The sequence below is a fragment of the Pararge aegeria genome, chromosome 6 (assembly GCF_905163445.1).
Source record: "Pararge aegeria chromosome 6, ilParAegt1.1, whole genome shotgun sequence".
Classification (NCBI taxonomy): domain Eukaryota; kingdom Metazoa; phylum Arthropoda; class Insecta; order Lepidoptera; family Nymphalidae; genus Pararge; species Pararge aegeria.
Window position 1 is genome coordinate 17,552,187 of NC_053185.1, and position 20,944 is coordinate 17,573,130.

Here is a 20,944-nt window from a genome sequence, read left to right on the forward strand (position 1 = left end):
GGCACAGTCTATACGCCGATTCCACCACGGTACAATTTTCGTAAATATTTCTATTGAACAGTAAGAACGTTTGCTTTTTTCGTTCGATGGTCATAAGTGGTGTGCTTTTGTTAGTAGGTAATTCTAGTCACTTAGATTTCATTTCTGTGATTTTTTTTATTGTTACAGTAAACTTATTTAGTGGTATCAATCATACAACGACGTGTAAACCGAAATATTATTTCAAAGGCTTTAGAGGCACATTATTTACTACCTCTGAGACTTATCTGTGAAACAGAAACGATAGTTTTAGTTTTTACTTAAAAAAAACAGATACAGGCCCTAGCATCACATGCTAAATTAACATCAAGTGACTCCTGTAACTTATTTAATCTATTGTAAAGGTACTATGCACGTGTCGGTCTTTATCTTCAATAGGGTTGTCATAGGTTAACACTTAAAATGTTTTGAATTATTTTGTATGGAGAAATAAATATGCTTCTTTTCATTTAATATTTTTGCCTCTGGGATTCCTTAAGAAATATACTTATGCACACTTCAACTGTATTTTGTAATTCGGTTACACGTTGTTATAACTATATAAGTAGGTACATCAATACCATGTAGATAACAGTGACAGTCATTTGTAGATGTTTATTACCATTTCAATAAACTTTTCGTTGAAATAATTACTTAGTATTTTTATTGGTATTATTGATAATTAATTTTAATTAAGTCACAATTTCGTTTGTAATAATAATAAATATTTAGTTCATGTTGCTAGTTTTATTCAATTGAAACCCGTAAAAAATCCTCTATGTTTATTATTAGGTAGATATATATAAAGAGCCCAATGGGTGTGCGAGGAAGGCAACATTTTGAGGCTTTTCGCAGAACGTTTCTAAAATAAAAAACAGAAGTTCAAGATTTTCGACTCTAAAACGAGTAATATTCGGTCTAATTTACTTTAACGGTACAGAGTTTTATGTGCGAAAACGACTCGTCGATTGCGAGAGAGAAATCTTCTACACTATTGTGTATAAGATAACTGTATTTTATGGGTAGGTAGATGTATTAGTATGTAAAAAACCTTTTTGTTACTTTTTAGTGTAAATATCGTTTTGAAAATAATAATAGCTATCATTCATAAAGCGGTGATAGCCCAGTGGGTAGGACTTCGACATCACTGTTGGGGGCCGAATTTGAATCCCAGCACGCACCTTTTCCTTTTCTAAGTTACGTGCGTTTTAGGCAATTAAACTATAACTTGCTTCAACGGTGAAGGAAAATCATCGCGAAGGAATCTGCAAACCTTAGAGTTCTCCATAATGTTCTCAAAGGTGTGTGAAGTCCACCAATCCACTGGGTCAGCGAAGTGGACTACGGCTTTAACCCCTTCCTATTCTCGGGGGAGACCCGTGGACACATTTTGGGACGGTAACAAGTTGATATGATGGCATTCATAAAGAATATGTATTTATTTCAACGTAACTACTTGTTTTTCTTCTGAGTATTTTTGGTAGGCTTACAGTTAGTAACCTGCACGGCTAAAATGGGCAGGAGACAATTTTCTCCCCGGGGAAAGGATAAAAATTCATCTTCTCCCACAGTTATATCCACTCTCAGAGCATTGGTGCACAAGTGGAAATAATATCCAAATAATATATGTGTAATAATAAACGGGGATAAACTTCTCCTATTCCTTTTTCCCGTGCTTCAGAAGGTGGATACGTCTGGGGATATAATTTTTGTCTCCCGCCTGTTGTAAAGAAAATATTTGTTTACATGAATAAATTTTAAAAATTAAAGTACACAAGGGCTTTTGTTGGTAAGTGATGATGAAGACACCATTAGATGGCGACCTCCCTGGCGCAACGGTGAGCGCTGTGAAAAAGTCTCGGGTTGCCTGGCAGAAGCAATTTGGGAATTTAGAATTTCAGAATTTTCTCTGGTCTGGTCTAGTCTGGCTTTGGCTACTTACCACCTTACCGACAATGACGTGCCGCTAAGCGATTTAGTGTTCCGGTGCGATGTCGCATATAAACCGATTACGGGTATGACTACCATACTCCCTAACAGCTTGACCCGCTACCAACTTAGACTGCATCATAACTTACCACCAGGTGAGATTGCAGTCAAGGGCTACCCTATAGTGGAACAAAAAATAGATGGAGGCGTGCTGACATGGCAGCGTAGTCATAAGTAGGTACATACCGTTACGTTGAATCACTTGATGATAGAACGTAACGGTAACGGTGCTCTAAGACAAAGCAAGCAGCTTATTGCAAGTGCTGCCTGAGCCAATTGCAGTGAGCCAGGAGCTAGACTGCGGCTGCTCTTCTTCGCATCTTTAATGACGTCTATCGGGACTTCTGCTCCGTTTGCGACTGATTGACCTTAAAATTGCCACATATACGGAGACCACAAAACACCGGGCCGCTGTAAATATATTAAAGCAGTCTGGGAAAAACACCACACTCACACAGATGCACACACAAATCCTCCTTCTTCAACGGATCATTTACGGTTCAGGCTATTAAAATATGGAACGCCTTGCCGTTAGATATCCGTGAGGCACAATCGATTGGGACCTTCAAGAAACTAGTAAAGGATCATTATTTGTCTCTATCAGCCGAACAACGCTGAAGCGAATCATTTTAAGTGTGTAATTTGAATTATTTATGTATTTCATACTCATTGGGGATGTTATATGTAATATATTTATATATATATATTATAGTTATATTTACATATTTATATATTTTATAAATATATAAATATAACTATAATATATATATATAAATATGACTATAATATATATATATATATTTATATATTTTATTTATATTTATATATTTTATTTATTGCACCACCTACCTCTTTTCTATGTTTTTTCCTTTTACGCCATTGGTTGCCTGGAAGAAATCGCTGTGTAGCGATAAGGCCACCAAATTGTACTCTCTTGATTTGTATTTATATCTTTGTAACTACTTTTTGTTTCTTTGGTGTACAATAAAAGTGTATTCATTCATTCATTCATGCACGTAATTACGAGGTCCCAAAGCTATTATCGAAGTATTTAAGCATGGGTTACCGTGTCGAGACAAGCGGTAGCTCGCGTGACTGAAGTTTAGTGAAGGTAATTATTCTAAGAATCGGGTCTAGTTTCCATACTGCCTTAGCTTATATATAACGTGTAAATGAAAACCGAAATAATACTGCGCAGGCTTTAGAGGTACACTATGTACTGTCTCTAAAACTTATATGTGAAACCGAAACGCTAATAGTTTTTGAGTAAACCACTGCCATAGTTTTTACTAAAAGATATCAGATACAGTCCTAACATCACATGCAAAATTGAAATCAACTGATTACAGTTTACTTTCGTACGTTACGTTTCGCGTAGCGTAGGTACTATGCGCGTGTCGGTCTTATATCTTCAGTAGGGTTGTCACAAGTAAACACTTGTTTTGATTTTATTTGTGTGAAATAAATTTGCTTCTTTCATCTACTATTTTATACAGGGCGATTCCTTATGAAATAAACTTATGCAACCTTCAAAGGTATTTCGTAATTCGGTTACACGTTGTTTAGTGTACAGGGCTGTCCGCACACGTTTTGAGTGTGTAGGGCTCATCCAAGCCGTTTGAGTGGGTACGCTGATAATAAAAAATCAAACTAAAGTTTTCATTTGGGAACGGAATCGTTTATTCAACCCATCTGCAATAGTAGACAATTAAAATTATAGGTACTGTTACTCTACATATCTTTGTACTGTTCAAAGTACCTACCTATCTCAAATATTCCTATGTCTTATGGTTAGTACGTACTAACAAATGCACCCGATACCGTGAAAATTTAAATACACTTCTTTTTCCTTTACTTTTAAACCAATGGGGAAGATTACTTTAAAATTATTTGCATACTTATTTCGATCAAAGACATCCGATTACCATAACATCTTACGCTATTAAATTTATTTTAGTTGCCTGTAACGATGCGTAACATAAATCAAATTTTTAAAATAAGTTTTCAAATTTATTTTATCCAAAATACCCGCTTTATATACGACGATTGTTTTTTTTTAAATTTCTGGCGCGCCTTCTAATCGAGAATTAATCATATTTATTTTTAAGAACTTTTTTTGGAAATACAGTATTTTTATTTTTGAATTTGCCATTTTGCAAATTTGTATCTAATATTCTAATGTTCTGCATTTAATATTACGAAGGCCTAATAAACTATATTAAAGTAGAAGAATGTTAATTCTATCTAAATGAATGCCCGTATTATAAACTTTACTTTTATGTCTGACAGCTGCTGTCAGACATTTTAGGTCTAATCAAATTATTGAGTCGAATTATATTTTTTTTTAGTTTGATTACTATATTTTACATTGCTACGAAATTAAGCTTCATACTTAATTAAGGTTCAAACGTATCGATATTTTTTTAAAAATTTAATTATGTGATTGGTTGGGTGGACTGCGTTCTTTATCTTACGCTTTTAAAGTTTTGACATCTATAAATTAACCGCATATTTGGTCTCTACCCTCATAACAATCTGTGCTACATTCTGTGCTATATTATTGTTAGAGTAACCTTCCCCATTGCACTCGTTTCTGCGGTAGTTACAAATCACAGTACATTCTGGATCCTACTAGTAATGATGAATACAATGTTTGATATCATATATAGTTTAGGTACAATATTTTTTCATGCTAAATAACATGCCAATTATAGTAGCCATGTTCAATAAAATACCTTATTGATCAGGAATGAAAGATATTTTATAGGAACAGTTATATTACTAATTAAAATATGAACATAATAAAGTCGTACCTATTTATATAGTTAAGGAATCCAGAGTTCATAATTACAAAAGAAAATATTAATAGTACGTTCAGCGGAGGCCAACCTAAGTATTTGACAGTTATTAGTCAGTTTCGGTCTGTCATCTCATACAAATCTGTCATGTTGACAATAAGGCTCGCTCGAGTCCGAAGCCAAATTCAATTAGTAAATTAAAAAACTTAAAAAAAAGTACCTGTCTTTTTGATTCATTTTAATTAAAAAGCTGAAGTATCTCAGGAACTGCTAGTCCATTATGAAAGTTTTTTTTTGCGTTAGATGTGTTGCTTGTGAGAAAGTAAAGTATTATGTCATCACACCATGTATACGGAGGGTGTGTTAAAGAGGTTGAAACAGCAGGATAAATCTAAATAAATATAATATTTAATAAAAAGTACCTACTCATTTAAGGAACAAAAATTTACTTTGCTTAATACAGCTATCCGGCTTTTTTTTATTCTCTGAATAAAGGGGAAAAGGGAAATAAATACTCTTTTATGCACGAGTCAAACATAACAGTTTTGTTTGAGATGACAGGTCAACCGGCGATTAGCAGCTCAAAACTCTTCAAGTCTTACTCCACCGAATCAAGATGTTAAAATCTTATAATGATTTCGAATACACGCAGTGATGTCGCTATAAAAAGAGAGTATATATAGTGGATAAATATAACTATGTATTTTTATATCAATGTTACAATAGTTTACTTGTACAAGTGTCTACAATTAATTATACATTGATAACAGAGCTTTGGCATGTCAAAAATTAAAAAAAAAAAAAGAGAAAATATACGTAGCGTGTATCCGAACCTAACTAGGGATGCACAAATATATTTCCAATTATTACATACAACGTACTATTTATATATAAATACTAATAAGTTCATATTTAAGATATCCATTCGAGTCGTTATTCGTTTATATTCATTAATAATATAGGTATAAATCTTTCTTATTGTCTTCAATATTTACCATTAAAACAAAGCTGGGTGAAAAAAAAAAAAGTATTGGTCAAGTAAAGTTTGTGTCGCAGCATAACAAGTGGTGGCAAATTGTGTATTTTAGTGTAAAAAATTGCTTTGGTTCCGCCATTAGATAACTACACGTAAATCGTTATAATATAAGCCGCAAGTACCTACTAAATTCACAAGGTTCATAACCGTATTCAATGAAAATACATTAAGTTAGCGAAATTTTAAAGTAATTTGTACAAGTATTGAGTGATATACCCGGAGCAAAAAGGACGTAGGTCAGTAAGTACGACACTATGATTTCGTTATTGTAACTTATTAACTAAAGGTTTAGATTCAGCACTTAGGGCCGAAAAGGGATTCGTAGAGGAAGGAGTTTAGTGTTTAGTTTGAGAAAAGTTTTCTTAAATCCTGTAGCCCCGTTACAGTTCGTACTTCATTTATTCATTTGGTGTCCAATTTCACTGCACGAAACACAATTCATGCGTCGTTGATATTTAAATGTCACATAAATTCAGGGTGGGAAAGTAGTGCGGGCAAAACAAATAATTCATTTGAAAAACTTTTTTTTTTATGTATGTTAGTACGTTGTAGTATGTAGTTTATTATTATTATATGTATGAACAATATGTATTGTATATAATAATTATATGTGTAGTATTAGAATTTATAACATGTAGTTTAGTTTGAAATATTTTTATTTAGGTATACATTTTTAGTTCCGCACCAACCCTTTCCTTATTATAACTTCTTTCACCAATGGTTGTCTGGGAGAGATCCAGATTGCTTTTTATCATCGTTTGTCCCTTTTATCACCTTTGCAGACCTAAACTAGTGTTTTATTTTTTTAATTTTATCTTTTGTGTTTCTTTTTGTATTTGTGTAATAATAATAACTGCCATTCACGTATATCTGCGCTGAAAGTTTGTACTAATGAGCCAATGAACATACGTATTATAAGAAAGCACCCCGATCCTTACACGGAATTGATTGTTAGCAGGAAATGATTTTGATATTGCTATAACTTTGTGGGTAGATCACTCAATATTTGTGCATATTCACCGTAACATTATGAAATAATACAGATTCATGATATGTACCTAAGTATACACAAATAATTGATACCGCAAATGATACAACACAATAAATAGCATTCAATGACATTATAACATAATATAATAATATATACACTTACGCGTAACATATTTTAGTACCCTTCGATTGTATGGATTTTTTTAAAAGGTTAATCGATTGTTATAGAGTGACTATTCTTTATAATTAAGTTATTGCTACACTAGTTCCATAAGTAAATTATCAATATTTACATAAGTACCTAATAATTATTATTATTAACCGTTAAAGGCCGCGGTCGGGCGTCAAACATTGCTTCTCATATTATAATTATATATAGGTCTTAACTATAAACCATCAGCACGACCGGGTCACTAAATACAACTTTACCCTCACAGCGTCCCCGCATTATCTGATCCAACATCTGATGACCAATAACGTAATGGTATACACACCCCAAATGCAGCATAGTGCTTATCGCTTTCAACGTAAACAATGAGAAAGGGATGACATGCGGTACCTTAAAATTTGTCAAAATTGTAAATTTATCACTTGTGTTTTCAAAATTTCAAAGACCAGCTACTTTCAAAGACCAGGTACTTTTAAATTTTAGCACTTTTTTTTGTAATGTTTATTATTGACAGACTGTTTTTGTTTAAGCATGCTTAAAGATTTTAAATACTTGATGGAAATTTATTACCACAAAATTGAATAAAATCTATCGATGAAATAAAGAAGTTATAATTTGGGATGCTTTTTTTTCATTTGAAATACATAATCTGATATTAATAATGTTTTCAATCAGTTATTTTGAAGTATCTTATTCTCTCAGCGTATGTTGCACATTGGTGACAAGTCTGTTGAGCACAAATCTCTTAACTAAACTATATTGGCAGGTATAAAAGCAGATAGTGCCTTCCCTTACATCATGTTCTTTTTTTGGAAAAGGATAAAAAAAAAATTTATGACCTGACAATCAAGTTTATTTTATTAATTTCTATACAACAGAACTGCCATCATTATATCACTCTTTGTAAAGTCTTAACCACGAGTGGATGTATGATCTAATCGGATCACATAGTGCGGAAACACTCTTTAATCCAACATTAACGCTCCGTACGGTTAGAAAGGAATCCATTTAAATGTTTACGAAAATAAGTGGGACTTACAGTATATACAAAAATATCACATTACTTCGAGGCCGCAGCTTTCATTTACTTAGTCATTATTCAAGCCCTTCACAGACATAGCTACTTCGCGCATATTAGATATAAATTATAGCAAGGCATATCACAATATATTATATATATACTAATAAACGATTTCTAATTTCAATCATCAGAAGTGTGATAGATTTTTTATTCATAATTATATCCGTTTTTGATGCAGGAGATTGACCTTTCTTTTCTTCTGTAAATATATAGCAATACCACGGTTTGCTATATGTTATAGCTATATCTGTGACTGACTATATATCGTCTTCTTACCTAATTCGTAGTTAATGGCTCGAAGCGTAAGCTATACACCGCAGGAAGTAATCAAACGTTTATCATCGGGTTTGAGCTGTTTTCGCCGTTTCGCTTATCAAGCGCAATGAATGGTGGCCGTAATAACGCCCTACCAATATTTAAAGCAGTATGCATTTATTAAGGGGTGCCAACTTTAAAGAAAAAATAATAAGTTTATTATGTTACATTCTTGTTTCGGATAATTTGTATAATTCTTTATTTTATTCGATTACGATTTTGAGTTTGACAGCTATTGTTTGTCTAAGCAACTGGTGGTTCGATGCAGCTGAAACTATTCAAGAGGCGAGACCAGAGCTTATTCAGAATGTACTTATGCTCTTACAAATTTCATTAGAATTCAAAAATCTAAAATAGATTTTATATTTCAGTTTAAATACATATAAAAAATAATTTCATTAATAAGTACTTTAAATTTTGTCCCTCAAAGTTGGCAACTCTATTTATGTATCGACATTGAGTTACTGCGCATTTCTCTCCAAAATTCAACAAACAAATCAACCCGAGCGCCAACACATAAAACCACATCCACGCCTCAATATCTCTGTACTTCTCCCTTCTACACAATCTAAGAAGAACATTAATACTAGGTGCTCGTAACTAATACAAATCGATTTACGACTACACCTACGATCTAATCGAATCGAATAATCGAAAGGGCGGACACTAACAAGCTGCAGCCTTGCGCGACTGCCGCGCTACTAGTTACTTTTGGCTCACGTCACGTCAATAAAGCAGAGTCGAATGACCGGATATCACAAGCGAGCGACGTAGAAAAATATTTTCTTTATCGATAAATCCTTTCACTATGTGATTTATTAAGCAGCCATCCATTCAAGTACCTCAAAATTAAATATTCTTTTACAAATCAATTCAAAATGCCCTGTATACCGTCAAGGGCGAAAATGTCTTTTATCCTTCTCTTTCTATTTAAAACACATACCAAAACAAGACAAAAAACATGTTTGCACTTCGCATAGAGCGTTTTACTCAAAAGAGGTACCCATTTGTTTTACGTTCTTATTAAAAGAGCCCTTGCGGGAAAATTTTTAATAATATTTTTTCTACCGCGTCTGTCGGTTACCGCGCATGTTGCGTTGCACCACGCGTTTGTAGCGTTGTATCGCACGTCAGTCGCGTCGCGTAGCAGCCGCGCCTAGGAGGATCGATCGGAACAGTGCCTGGACGCTTGGTCAGGGGAGGATCCGGCGGAGAGGTCATCGAGGAAGTCGAAGGTTGCGACGGCGGCGCGCTCCGGCTCCGCGTAGCGCACGAAGAAGCCATCGCGGCCCAGGATGGAGGGGCGGCGGTGGCGAGGCTGGCGGAGCGCGCCCAGCCCGCGCATGCGCAGCGCCGCCGCTGCACCAACACACGTTAGCGGCTACGACCGACCGCCTGGAGCACCCGCGCCCGCTGGACCGACCGCGCGCCTGAGCCGTGAGCCGAGCCGCCGCTCGCTCGCACTCGCGCGCCCCGCACCGCTCCGTTGAACGGCATACCATAGTCACACAATACTTTGACCGTGCTTCCGCGACGCTGCGTTGTGTGCGTCATTTCCGAGGATTTGAAAATTATGGCACCCCGTATATAAAAGCACTCTCAACAGTGACATCTGTTATTGAAGTCTTTAATAAGTCCTTAATAGTTTTAAGTGACAATGTGAGATGCTGATAACAATAAAAATCAACCGGCTAAGTTTGTTGTGGGCTTCTTCTTAAACCAGGGCGCGTTTGGAACCCTCAAATCTGTATAACGGTTAATTATATCAGCTAAAGGTTTTGCCTGCATATGCTGTTCGTGTACTTTGTACCCAAATTATAAATTCGAAAATTTATGTGTAAAAAAAGACAAACCAACCAACTCATGTATTTGTTATGCTTGCTCCTTTGGGAATAACAAAACATTTTTCAGGATAAAAAATATTCTTTTATTATCATTATTACATAAGTTGGGATAGGGATAATTAATCTAAAGATGTAAATAAGATCCAGTATCTACTTAGGTTAGATAAAAAATTAAACTCAAATAGACGTAGTGTTCGAGAGTGCCTATATACGGTAATTAATTGTTTTGAAACATGGCCAAAGACATCGAGATCTAGTGTTTGAGAACTGAGAAATTACATTTATTCATTTTATGGTATCCATTTTTTCGGAGCGGTGCGTTTGAGATGACATCTACTCGAAATGAGGCGAGAGTGAGATGGTGCGTGAGAGTGAGAGCGGAAACAGTGACGTGGCTTGTGACACAACAACAATTTGACATTGCACAAAAATAATATATAAATATTATGAAACGTCTAATTAAATTATTTTCTTGTAAATTAATTATGAAAATAATATTATTCATGAATACATGTTCATAATATTTATATAACACAAAAAGTAAAACAAAGACATCATAAAAGTACTAGGCAAGCATAATTAATAACAATAACCTTCTAAGTAGGTCTACCACCAAACAAAGCTATGATAGAGGGGATGCTAGTTGCATTCATTAAGGAAATGGTGGATCCTATACTATAAAAAGAGAATAAAGGAACCCGTTCAATTTTTTTCCTAATAAAATCTGACAAAATATGTCTATATATATAAGACTAAAGATGAAAGATATAGAGATTTAAAAAAGAAGAATATTGAAACTAAATGACTATTATAAATAAAAAATAATAAATAAGTAGTAGAAAATAATTTAGCAGAGTCGTAAATTTTCATATTGCTGCATTTACTAGAGAATAATAAATTTAAGTAGATTTCTGATACGATACAGGTTGAACTACTGATATATTTTGGAACAATATACTATGAAACTATTAATATTTGGACGTATTTACATTTTTAATGTCTAACTTTAATAACAATGATAAACAGATGAGCAAGTACCATGATATCAGTAAAATCTACGAGATATTAGGAAAAGTTATTTTTTAAAGTTACAAAGTTTGAAATTTTGTAAAAAATTGTAGTTTCAAATACTGTGCACAATCATGTGAATTAATAGATCAAAATTATTAAACAACGAATTCTCATGCATCAACGATGAAAGAGAGTTCTTAGGTAAAAGGATAGGATATGGATAAAGGATTTAATTTGGGAAGTAGATACCATTAGAATTTATTTAGACCGTAGAGATAAACAAGTTCGTAAGACAAATAGCAAGTGAAATACTCATATTAAGAAATAGCTCCCGTAGATACTAGAAATCCCGTTTTCCTACCAAAAGGTATTGACAATGCATATGAAAAAAGATAGTGGACAAATGAGGATACAACACTTAGGGGGCTAACTTTTGTGGAGACGGTGCCAGTAGTGGAAGAATTTAAGATCGTCTTATGATAAAACAATGTTTAACTGTGATAGACTCACTCAAGGCATTTCACTAAATAAGTATTCGTCTAATTTCCAAAGTTTACACTACTGGCGGTATCTCACAAAAGGTTTACATATAGATTGCAGTTAAGACTTAACTAACATCTTAAAAGTCGGGGTAGACCAGCTAGTGGCTAAATAGATCGGGTACTCCAGACGGTTATTATATTTTCGATCATCGTAATAGCTTGCGATAACGATGTTCTTATATTAACCAAATAGGTAGAAGCTAGAACATTATCAATTGGTTAAAATAAAACAAGGTATTATCGTCAAACTCATCCTAATTATTCACAGTCCACATAGAAGAATTGGCGGTAGTTGAATATCCAACTTAGGTATGCTATAAACGTAAGCCCAAAAAACCAGAGAAAATATTATGAAGAATGTGATATTAATAAAATTTTAGGTTAAATCAATACTTAAGAAGAGTCCGCTTTGAACCAACTACCGTCAGATTACTTCATTCTATTTAATGGCGTAACATTACAAATTTCCATTCTTGAGAAACTATAAGATCTCTTAGTTTTAATCAAAGAACTTGTGGCAAATTTTTGAAATAATCTGTTGAGGTGTTGAATTACGAAGATTTGTCGTCCAAATAAAAGGATGAATTCATTACTCGTATGGATGGTTTTGTAAAAAACACTCAAAGTTCGAGGACAAGAGAAAGAACAATATTCACTCGAATGTAAAGTTACGCCACTGTAAACACAGCTTAGCTAATCCAGCTATGGCCATCACACTAAACATGAAGGCACATGGAAAAGATAGACAAGAAACTGGCTATCAAAAAAGATAGCACGTACGACAAGGGCAATTGTTTTTTTTAACGCAAAAAAAGCACGTGATATGTGCGTGACATTTGGAAGGAACAGGAAAACATATCCAATCCAATTTAGTTAGAGTTAGCTTCTTGTCTTACTTTTTCATACATGTACATGAAGGTTAGGCTAAATCCAGTATTTACCGGTCTTCTGTCTCCTAGAACGATGTAGTCTGTGAAGGCGGGAATAGGGAGGTGGCGGCTCTGCAGGGGATGACCCGCACGATGAAGGGGACGAGTCGCTGGATGCTAGCATCACGTCTAGGAGATTCGCACGAGCCTGGAATGAAGAGATGCAATTTTAGTAAGGGAACTGAACTAAGGGAATACAGAGACCTTGCAGCACAGTCCTCTGTGCTACTACAACCATCTACTGCGATCATCAACCTGTCTGCAAAGCATGGCGATTATAGGAACCTCCCCGTTGGGTGAGGCGTTTAGTCCAGCAACAGTCCACTGACTGTTATAGGCTATTATTGATATCCATGGATATATCAGACTTAAAGTTGTGTTTTTCTAACAAAATAATTCGAAGCAATATTACTTGTTCTTTTCTTTATCAAGATATATCGGATAATTGTGGCCACAAGCCACCCAGATCACAATTATCTGATTTAACAAATCACATTTAAAATATATCTGCTAGGATCATAAGAGAATTCCAGCACTTTAGGATACTATCTCACTTTTTTATATTTACTCCAAACAACCAGAACAACACTGTTTCAGAATTATACATTCACATAAAACAATTAAGGTGAATTCTGTTTCGTCAAAAAGACCTAACCAATTGTTGCTACCAAAATATTAGTCGTTGCTTTACTTACCTTAGGATCACTAAAGTCGATATCTTTTTCAACGTGCACCCATCCAGTCGGCGCCCATAATGCGCTGTCCTTTTGAGTGTACGTTTTTTCTTGTCGCTCTTCATTCTTCGCTTCCGCTATTGCAGCTCCACCTTCACTTTGGCGAATCATTCTGCAAGAATAACATACCAGTCAGTATATATAATTAAGAATTACTTTTAATTTTTTGATTGGTCATGTTAGGTGTTACCTATTAAGTTCCTCAATGACCTCTTTCGAAGTAGCTGCCTCGTGAAAACTTAACGTGTTTTCTTGTTTAACGATTATTGCTTCGGCATTTGTAGCTACTGGCGTTGATCCAGCCCGACTTTTTTCTGAAACTGGAATTTTAGACCTCGTCCTATGCGGCGATGACGGCGGCCTTTTACCTCCCATTAAAGTGGGTATGCGACTCTTTTCAGTTCTACGTCTTACATCTCTATGAGCTCCGTCATTCTTATTACTTATTATCACAGTTTCAGCTGTAGACGTGCTTGTTGTATTTGATTCAGTCATTTGAGGCGAGCTCGTTTCTGGAGATGAACTCTCCTCCTCCTCTGGAACAGTACCTAATGCACCTGCAGGTCTTCTACAAGCACTTAACACTTCATCTACGAGAGACATCTCACTTTCTGCGGATAATTGAAAACTTGCAGATTTAACTAAAGTAGTCTCTATTTCCCTTTCAGCCGGAGTTTGCATGTTTAACATGATATTCACAGTATTCTCCTTTAAAGCGGAATTGTGACTAGATTCAATATCAATAGATTTATCATCTTTCATAGAACTTGTTTGGTCTAATTCTGTTGAGTTGCTGATATCAATGTTTTTATTGATCTCATTCTTTCGTTGAACTTTTATGAGATGATGGTCATTTATTTCATTTTCCACATTTTCAACTCTCGATAAATCGTAGTAATCTTCAGACTCTGCGTAGGGATCTTCTCTTTCAATAAATCTAGGAGTCGATCTTGGCTCGGATACAATATCACAATATGGGACTCGTGGTCTGTCAAGAGGAGTAACATCACATGAGTCATTTTCAGAAAAACTACCAAAGGAATCTGGTCTTTGCCTATCCTCCGATACCTCGCTGCGCGGATCGACTGATTCGTCATCGAAATCAGCTGCAGCGTAAGGGGGAGGCAATTCTCGAATTTCAGACGCAGGGCGAGACGACATTGAATCTGATTCCTCTCTATCACGACAATATTTCTGCTGTTCCGCAATAAAATGTAGTACATTTTGAAGCGCTTGTTCACGATCTTGGATAGCCACAGTTTGGACGTCATTAATTCTCAAATGATTGGCAGGATCTTGAGATGTAACTTTAGATGAGTTCGATGCTAAACTTTTTGTGCTTTCGTATTTGACGAGTCGATAAAAATCGCGCGTAAAATCTAAGCCCACGTTTGTGCAATCACCGTCTTCACTTAAAGCAGCACTAGAATGCTTTTCGGGCACATCGGATGCACTGGACCACGAACCACCAGGAGAATGCATTCCAGTGTATTCCCATCTCTTTTCAGAATTATCTGCTTCATCTGCTATTCTACATTCATCAATTTCTACAGTCGCAAAACCACAATCATTCCATAAACAGTCACCTACGTCTTCTTCTAATTCTAGTGCATCATCTTCTCTAATACTAGGTAATGTTGAGAGGGATATCTGTCCTGGAGTAGTTATTTCTGCAAAAGGAGATTGCCTATCTCGTAGATCCTCGCATGATAAAGATAAACTCCAGTCTTCTAATTCAGCCCTATCGTATTCTAAATCTGCCAGATCCCTATGCCTTTGTTGCAAAGCAGATCTTGCATCATCTAATTCTAGCCAATGCTGAACATAATCTGCATCGTACTGTGAACCTTCACCACGGTCATCAAGTGTACTACCCCAAGAAACTCTTTCGGAACTTGTAGTTGATGCTATAGCTGGTCTTCTAAGGGGTCTTTCCGGGGCTGGTTTAAGATCTAAAAGTAAGACTCCTGAGCTTGGGGAAGGGGTTTCGAGACAACTAGTTGGACATGTTGTGCTTGCTAAGAGTTTTAAACATAGGTGAGAGTCTGAGAAACTACGTACAACATGCTGAAAGGGTAGAACTGGTCTCGAAGGGGGATAACTGCCTCTAACACCCGCGAACGCTACACCTATTGGAAAATATATGTAATCGGCTTCAGCAAGCAGTCGGGCGTGTCGACGTGATTCTCGAGGGTTGATAGACACAATAGTTTGGTTGTCTGTTTCGTCAGATGCCTCGTTAAGATCAGGCAAAGCCCTGTCTGCCGCATGGTCGCTCTGTCGAGAAGCGTCAGCTTGGACGTCACTGGACATGGTGGAGTAGCCTTCGTCTTTGGCCCCGCTTTCTGGAGATTCCGCCCCCGCTTCGCCGTTTTCCTCTTCCGTCACCTTTTCTCTGGTTGCACCTGGAATGAAGGAATAATCTTATAGTGAGACAAATATAATATAGAGAATTTGTTTTTTTTTCATGAGTCATTTCATTAACATCATCGCCATATATATAAACGAATATTTAGAATCTATTCCAATTACCAGTTTCATCACGCCTGTGAGAACATTACGGAGAACTCTCAGGCATGCAGGTTTCCTCACGATGATTTTCTTCACCGTTAAAGCAAGTAATATTTTAATTACTTAAGACGCACGTATGCTGGGATTCGAACTCGGTTTCCTGTTATTGTAGCCAAAGTCCTAATCAAGGCTATTGCCGCTTTCGGTCATGTTTGACAGGTTACTTGTTCATTTATTTTATTTATTTATAATCTTTATTTGCACACATAAAAATACAAAGAAGATTTAAAAAAAAAACATAGACAGAAGCAGCATACAAAAGGCGGCCTTATCGCTTAGTAGCCATCTCTGCCAGGCAACCTTAGGAAAACAAAAGGATAACAGACTGCAGGTTGTGCATAATAAAAAAAATACATACTAATAACTACATACTAATACTTGAACTAGATTACACAAATAAAATAATAAATATTAAAAAATAAAATAATAAACTAATAGATACTTTAACATATCATAAATACATTAATAACAGTAAATACTATTACAAGTCGTCTTTGATGTAAACTAGCACGATTAGCAGTAGCACGCTTTTAGACGAACTAGCTTGTTTCAAGCTTTTTAGGTAGTAAAACTTACCAGGAGCCTGATCAGGGCAGGGTTGGGGCACGCTGAGGCTAAGGGTAGCCGGGCGTGCTGGGGGTGCCCACAAGGTCGGGTCTACTGCAGAGAGTGCGCGCGCCAGGTTGGCTGGTGTAACTTCCAGACCCTGAAAGACCATCCATACAATGTAGTTCTAGATATTCATTCATTTATTTAGCAACGCACCCCGTGAAGACATTACAGTTGCCCAATTCGTCTCCCCGGGGCTATTAAAAGAATGTATGAACGAGTAATAATTAAAACAAATTAAATTAAATCAAAACATAAAAATAATCTATATAACATTAAGAATTAAAAAAATAATAAAAACAAAACATTCAATAACATTTTAATATACGTATGGTTCTTTAAATTTCGTTCTTAATATAGGTATTAAATTCAAATCACTTTAAAAAGCGTGCCACATTGATTGACGCAATGGGCAGCGTGAGTTCGATTCCCACAACTGGAAAATGTTTGTGTGATGAACATATGTGTTTATATTATACTCGTAAGTGTTTGTGCATATTATTCATAAAAATATTCATCGGTCGTCTTAGTACCCATAACACTACGCATACTTTGGTGCTAGGAGGCGATATGTGTATTGTTGTGGTATATTTATTTATTTACATTTGAAATAAATAAATGGAGTGCTTTCAACCTAGATAGACAAGACCAAGCGATATATTTTTTCCATATCAAAATACAACAGAAAAAATGCTGCTTTAAAACTAGACAAACACGCCACGTTTATTAATAACAAAAGATATATCTGAAAAAAAAATATCAACTTACGAAGTTTAACTTTAGTAAACGACGCGGCTACATCGATTGTTTTTATGATTAGTTACTAAAATAGTTACCATTCATTCTACAGACAAAGAAGCCACCTAGGGAATCATCGTTCCGGTACAATATAGCATAGAAACATATAAGGGGTCTATAATATAACTGCCATACCCCTGACAGATTAGTCTGCCCTTTCGCTGGTAGAATGCTTTAGCATAAAGCGGACTGTAACATATACTTATGCATGCTGTACATTTGTTTCAAAATGAATTAAAACTAAACAGATTCTTATTTATTTCTGAAATTTGATAATGATGACTTTATTTTTTCTGGCTTCACACAGATTAGCCAATGTCAGGTGTCTCTATTCCATTCTATTCTATTCTATCTAAGTCCGACTTTTGTAAGCCTATTTATGGCTGTGCATTAAGAGAAAAAAAAACTTTGACTGCATCATGCCAACTCAAATAACAGCAGGTTAAACTGTAATGAAATATTTAAAACAGGTTACCTTTAATTCAGTCCAGATGTCAGCCAGGATCTGATGCCGGCGTTTGTCGTCTTGATTCAGAGGGTGCGGTTGCGGGGCGGGGTGAGCCGGCGGGGGCGAGTCTCGAAAGGACACCAGGGAACCACAGGAACCTACGTCTACTAGGTGCACTGAAATTTTATACACGTTTTTTGAATTACCATTACTTTAGTTAGCAAGATTCCTTGTGTGATTTAGTGTACAAGATTCCTTGCAGCAATAAGGCCGGCTTTTCACACCAACGAGTTTGTCGACCTCCCTCAACGGTGAGCGTTGTGAAGTTAAATAGGAGGTCCCGGGTTCGATTCCCGTCAGGGGAAATTTGGGAATTTATAATTTCGGAATGTTCTCTGGTTTGGTCGGGCAGGAGGCCTTGGCGGTGGCTAGATACCACTCTACCTAAAAAGACGTGCCGCTAAGCGATTTAGTGCTCCGGTGCGAAGTCGCGTAACCGATTTGGAGTATGACTACCATACTCCCTAACAGGTTAGCTTACTACGATCTTAGTCTGCATCGTATCATAATCATAGTTAAGCTAAGTTGTAGTGGAATAAAAAAAAAAGTAAGACGGACTTGCCGGGGTTCGAACTCTGCCCCACCCACTAGACGGTGATACTGTTTTTTTTTTCGAATGATAAAAATATTATTTATCAATATTGGGTGAATAAGCTATTATTGACAGTACAGGTAGCTCGTCCTGTTTAAGTTACCTTGCAGATCCCGCGGCGTATGGGGAGTGATCGGCGTATGTGGCGTGGCGGGTGAAGGTCTTGGCTGCGGCCGTAGCTGCCTCACGAGCAATGAACTCAACGCTCTGTTCTGAGCTTCCAGTTCGCGTATTCTGGCACGTGCACATCCCAATTCTTCTCGCACACTCTGTAAATCACAGAAGGTAGGTTTTAGACTATGACTTTTCCTTCGGAGTCTGAAATGTACGGATCCTCTCCTTACAACATTGGGAGGGACTTACAACTAAGGATTCGAAAAATTTCTGGATTGAAGTATTGGCAATTTGATCTGACTCGTTGGTTTAGTGGTTAGCAAGTTCAACTACAGACACGAGGTCCTGGAATCGATTTCTGGGTCGGGACAAAAATTACTGGTAGTTACTGGGTTTCCTTTTTCACTTAGCTGTGTAACTGTGTTTTATTTATAACACGTATTTTGAAGTAATTACAACCCTCCATTAAGAGGTAAAACTATTATAAAAAGCCCACATTTGAGCAATGCGATGTATCTATCATGTGGAAAATTTTGAATATATTTTGAAAATTATTTTGAATTTTGAATAAATTTGCATAAATATAATATTTGCATCATGCAACAAGGGTTATATGAAAGAACCCGTAATATAGACCAAAATATAATAATATGAGGAAAGAAAAACTTTGTAAGTATATATAATAAAACTAGACGTTGCCCGTTGCTAAACTTGAGTCAGTGAAGGAAAAGGACCCACTTTTAGATAATTAAGCGTACTTCAGTTTCAGCTTTTATCGATAACAACGTATAGTAACCGGTAAATTAAGAGAGAAAGTACTGAAATATGTATCCTGTAAATAGCATTCAATTTAAATAAGCAATGCATCCGATTGTTTGGACTAGAAAGATTAATTTGTCAATCTATAGTGCTAGACAGCAATCCTGTGATATTACTTAGACCTAATTTAATATTCGTTCCATTCGGCCATTTTAGAATTGACGCTAGACCTATATATAAAATAGAATATGACATACTTCCAGCTCATACTATTTCCATCCAGAAATTCCAGAAATGAATAATAGTAGTAAGGTTTCAGTGAGTTCAAGCTGAGAAATACAAACAAACGCTCTCTTTAAAGATATATTAATTTAGGCTGTAATTAATAAATTGTACTCGTATCTCAATAACCTACTTCGGCTTAAACTGTAAACGTAAGGAAGATTGTACTTGTCATTTCCATCACTCCCTTTGAGCCATACCCCCAGCCAGTCTTCGAAATAAACGCGTATATTTTAATTACGCTTCATTAGCCAAATTAAATTCGAGTAAGTAATTGACGGGAGGTAATTAAGCGGAGATGGGAGATACGGGAGACATCATTCTCAGTGTTGCCAGTGCTTTTGGAATTTACCCCAAAATTGATATGCGCTGACGTTTTCCCTTATTAATTTTAAAACAACTTCCGTCGTGTTAAGGCATATTCAGACCAGGATTAGACAATGATTTGTATAGGTATTAGTCAATTTAGTTCAAATATGTCAAGTGACGCTTTGTCGTGTTTCTAAAATTACAGATTTACGCTATCACCGATGTACCTAATGTTTGCATTTGACAGTTTATATGTACAGTGTCGTACGGGTGGACGGAAAGAAAAAGAAAATACAGCTTCATTTTCCTTTACCAATTCTTTTTAAATATTTTAGGAAGAGATATTTATTAAAATTGATCATGAAATGTGCTAATAGTTGTAATACAATTTATTGAATACATTAACCTTTTGTTCGAGATACCATCCTTAAGTGAAGTGTTTATTGATGCTTCAATATTAGTCGTGTACACTGTGTTCTGTATGTTCTTATTTCTGTGCTGTTTGCACGCCACTGCTTAGCTGTATTAATTACGCCGAAGATGATTATCATCAAAGACTGTTTGCCAAAGTAAACATAACTTCTCATACAAATCAGAGCGCATTAAAATTGTCATGAGCAAGCTGCGCTTACTTTATTCGGATAGTTTTCACTTTACGAAACTCGTCCAGCGCGCTATGACCGGATTTAAACACAAACGTTCCCATTATCGGGCAGATTATGCCAAGATTATAGTGGTCCGGAGGCTTGGTAAAATTATTACGGTGCAGCTTAGCCTAAAGTGTCCCATTTCGCGAGATTTATGTGCGAATGTGTTGTGCGTAATCCACGGGCCAGCGACAGTCCCATAATTATGAGAAAACAATTTTCGTTTTCCATCTTAATGCTCTTGAGGGATTACGGGATTCGGCGAGCGGCTGTTTTTTGCGGGGAATATTAATTTATCG

At 36.0% G+C, this 20,944-nt stretch overlaps 1 protein-coding gene across 1 annotated transcript in view; it reads right to left on the reverse strand.

Moving 5' to 3' along the window:
• Positions 1-7,675: 7,675 nt before the first annotated feature.
• The window catches only part of LOC120624256, a 524,392-nt gene continuing 511,123 nt past the window's right edge, over positions 7,676-20,944 (reverse strand). Inside the window, exons 7-13 of the mRNA XM_039890704.1 lie at positions 18,638-18,803; positions 17,910-18,058; positions 16,604-16,733; positions 13,647-15,861; positions 13,418-13,568; positions 12,735-12,870; positions 7,676-9,755 (exon numbers count right to left, since the gene is read on the reverse strand). Coding sequence (XP_039746638.1) covers positions 9,553-9,755; positions 12,735-12,870; positions 13,418-13,568; positions 13,647-15,861; positions 16,604-16,733; positions 17,910-18,058; positions 18,638-18,803 — 3,150 coding nt within the window. The 3' untranslated portion in view covers positions 7,676-9,552. The remainder of the gene's footprint in view (positions 9,756-12,734; positions 12,871-13,417; positions 13,569-13,646; positions 15,862-16,603; positions 16,734-17,909; positions 18,059-18,637; positions 18,804-20,944) is intronic.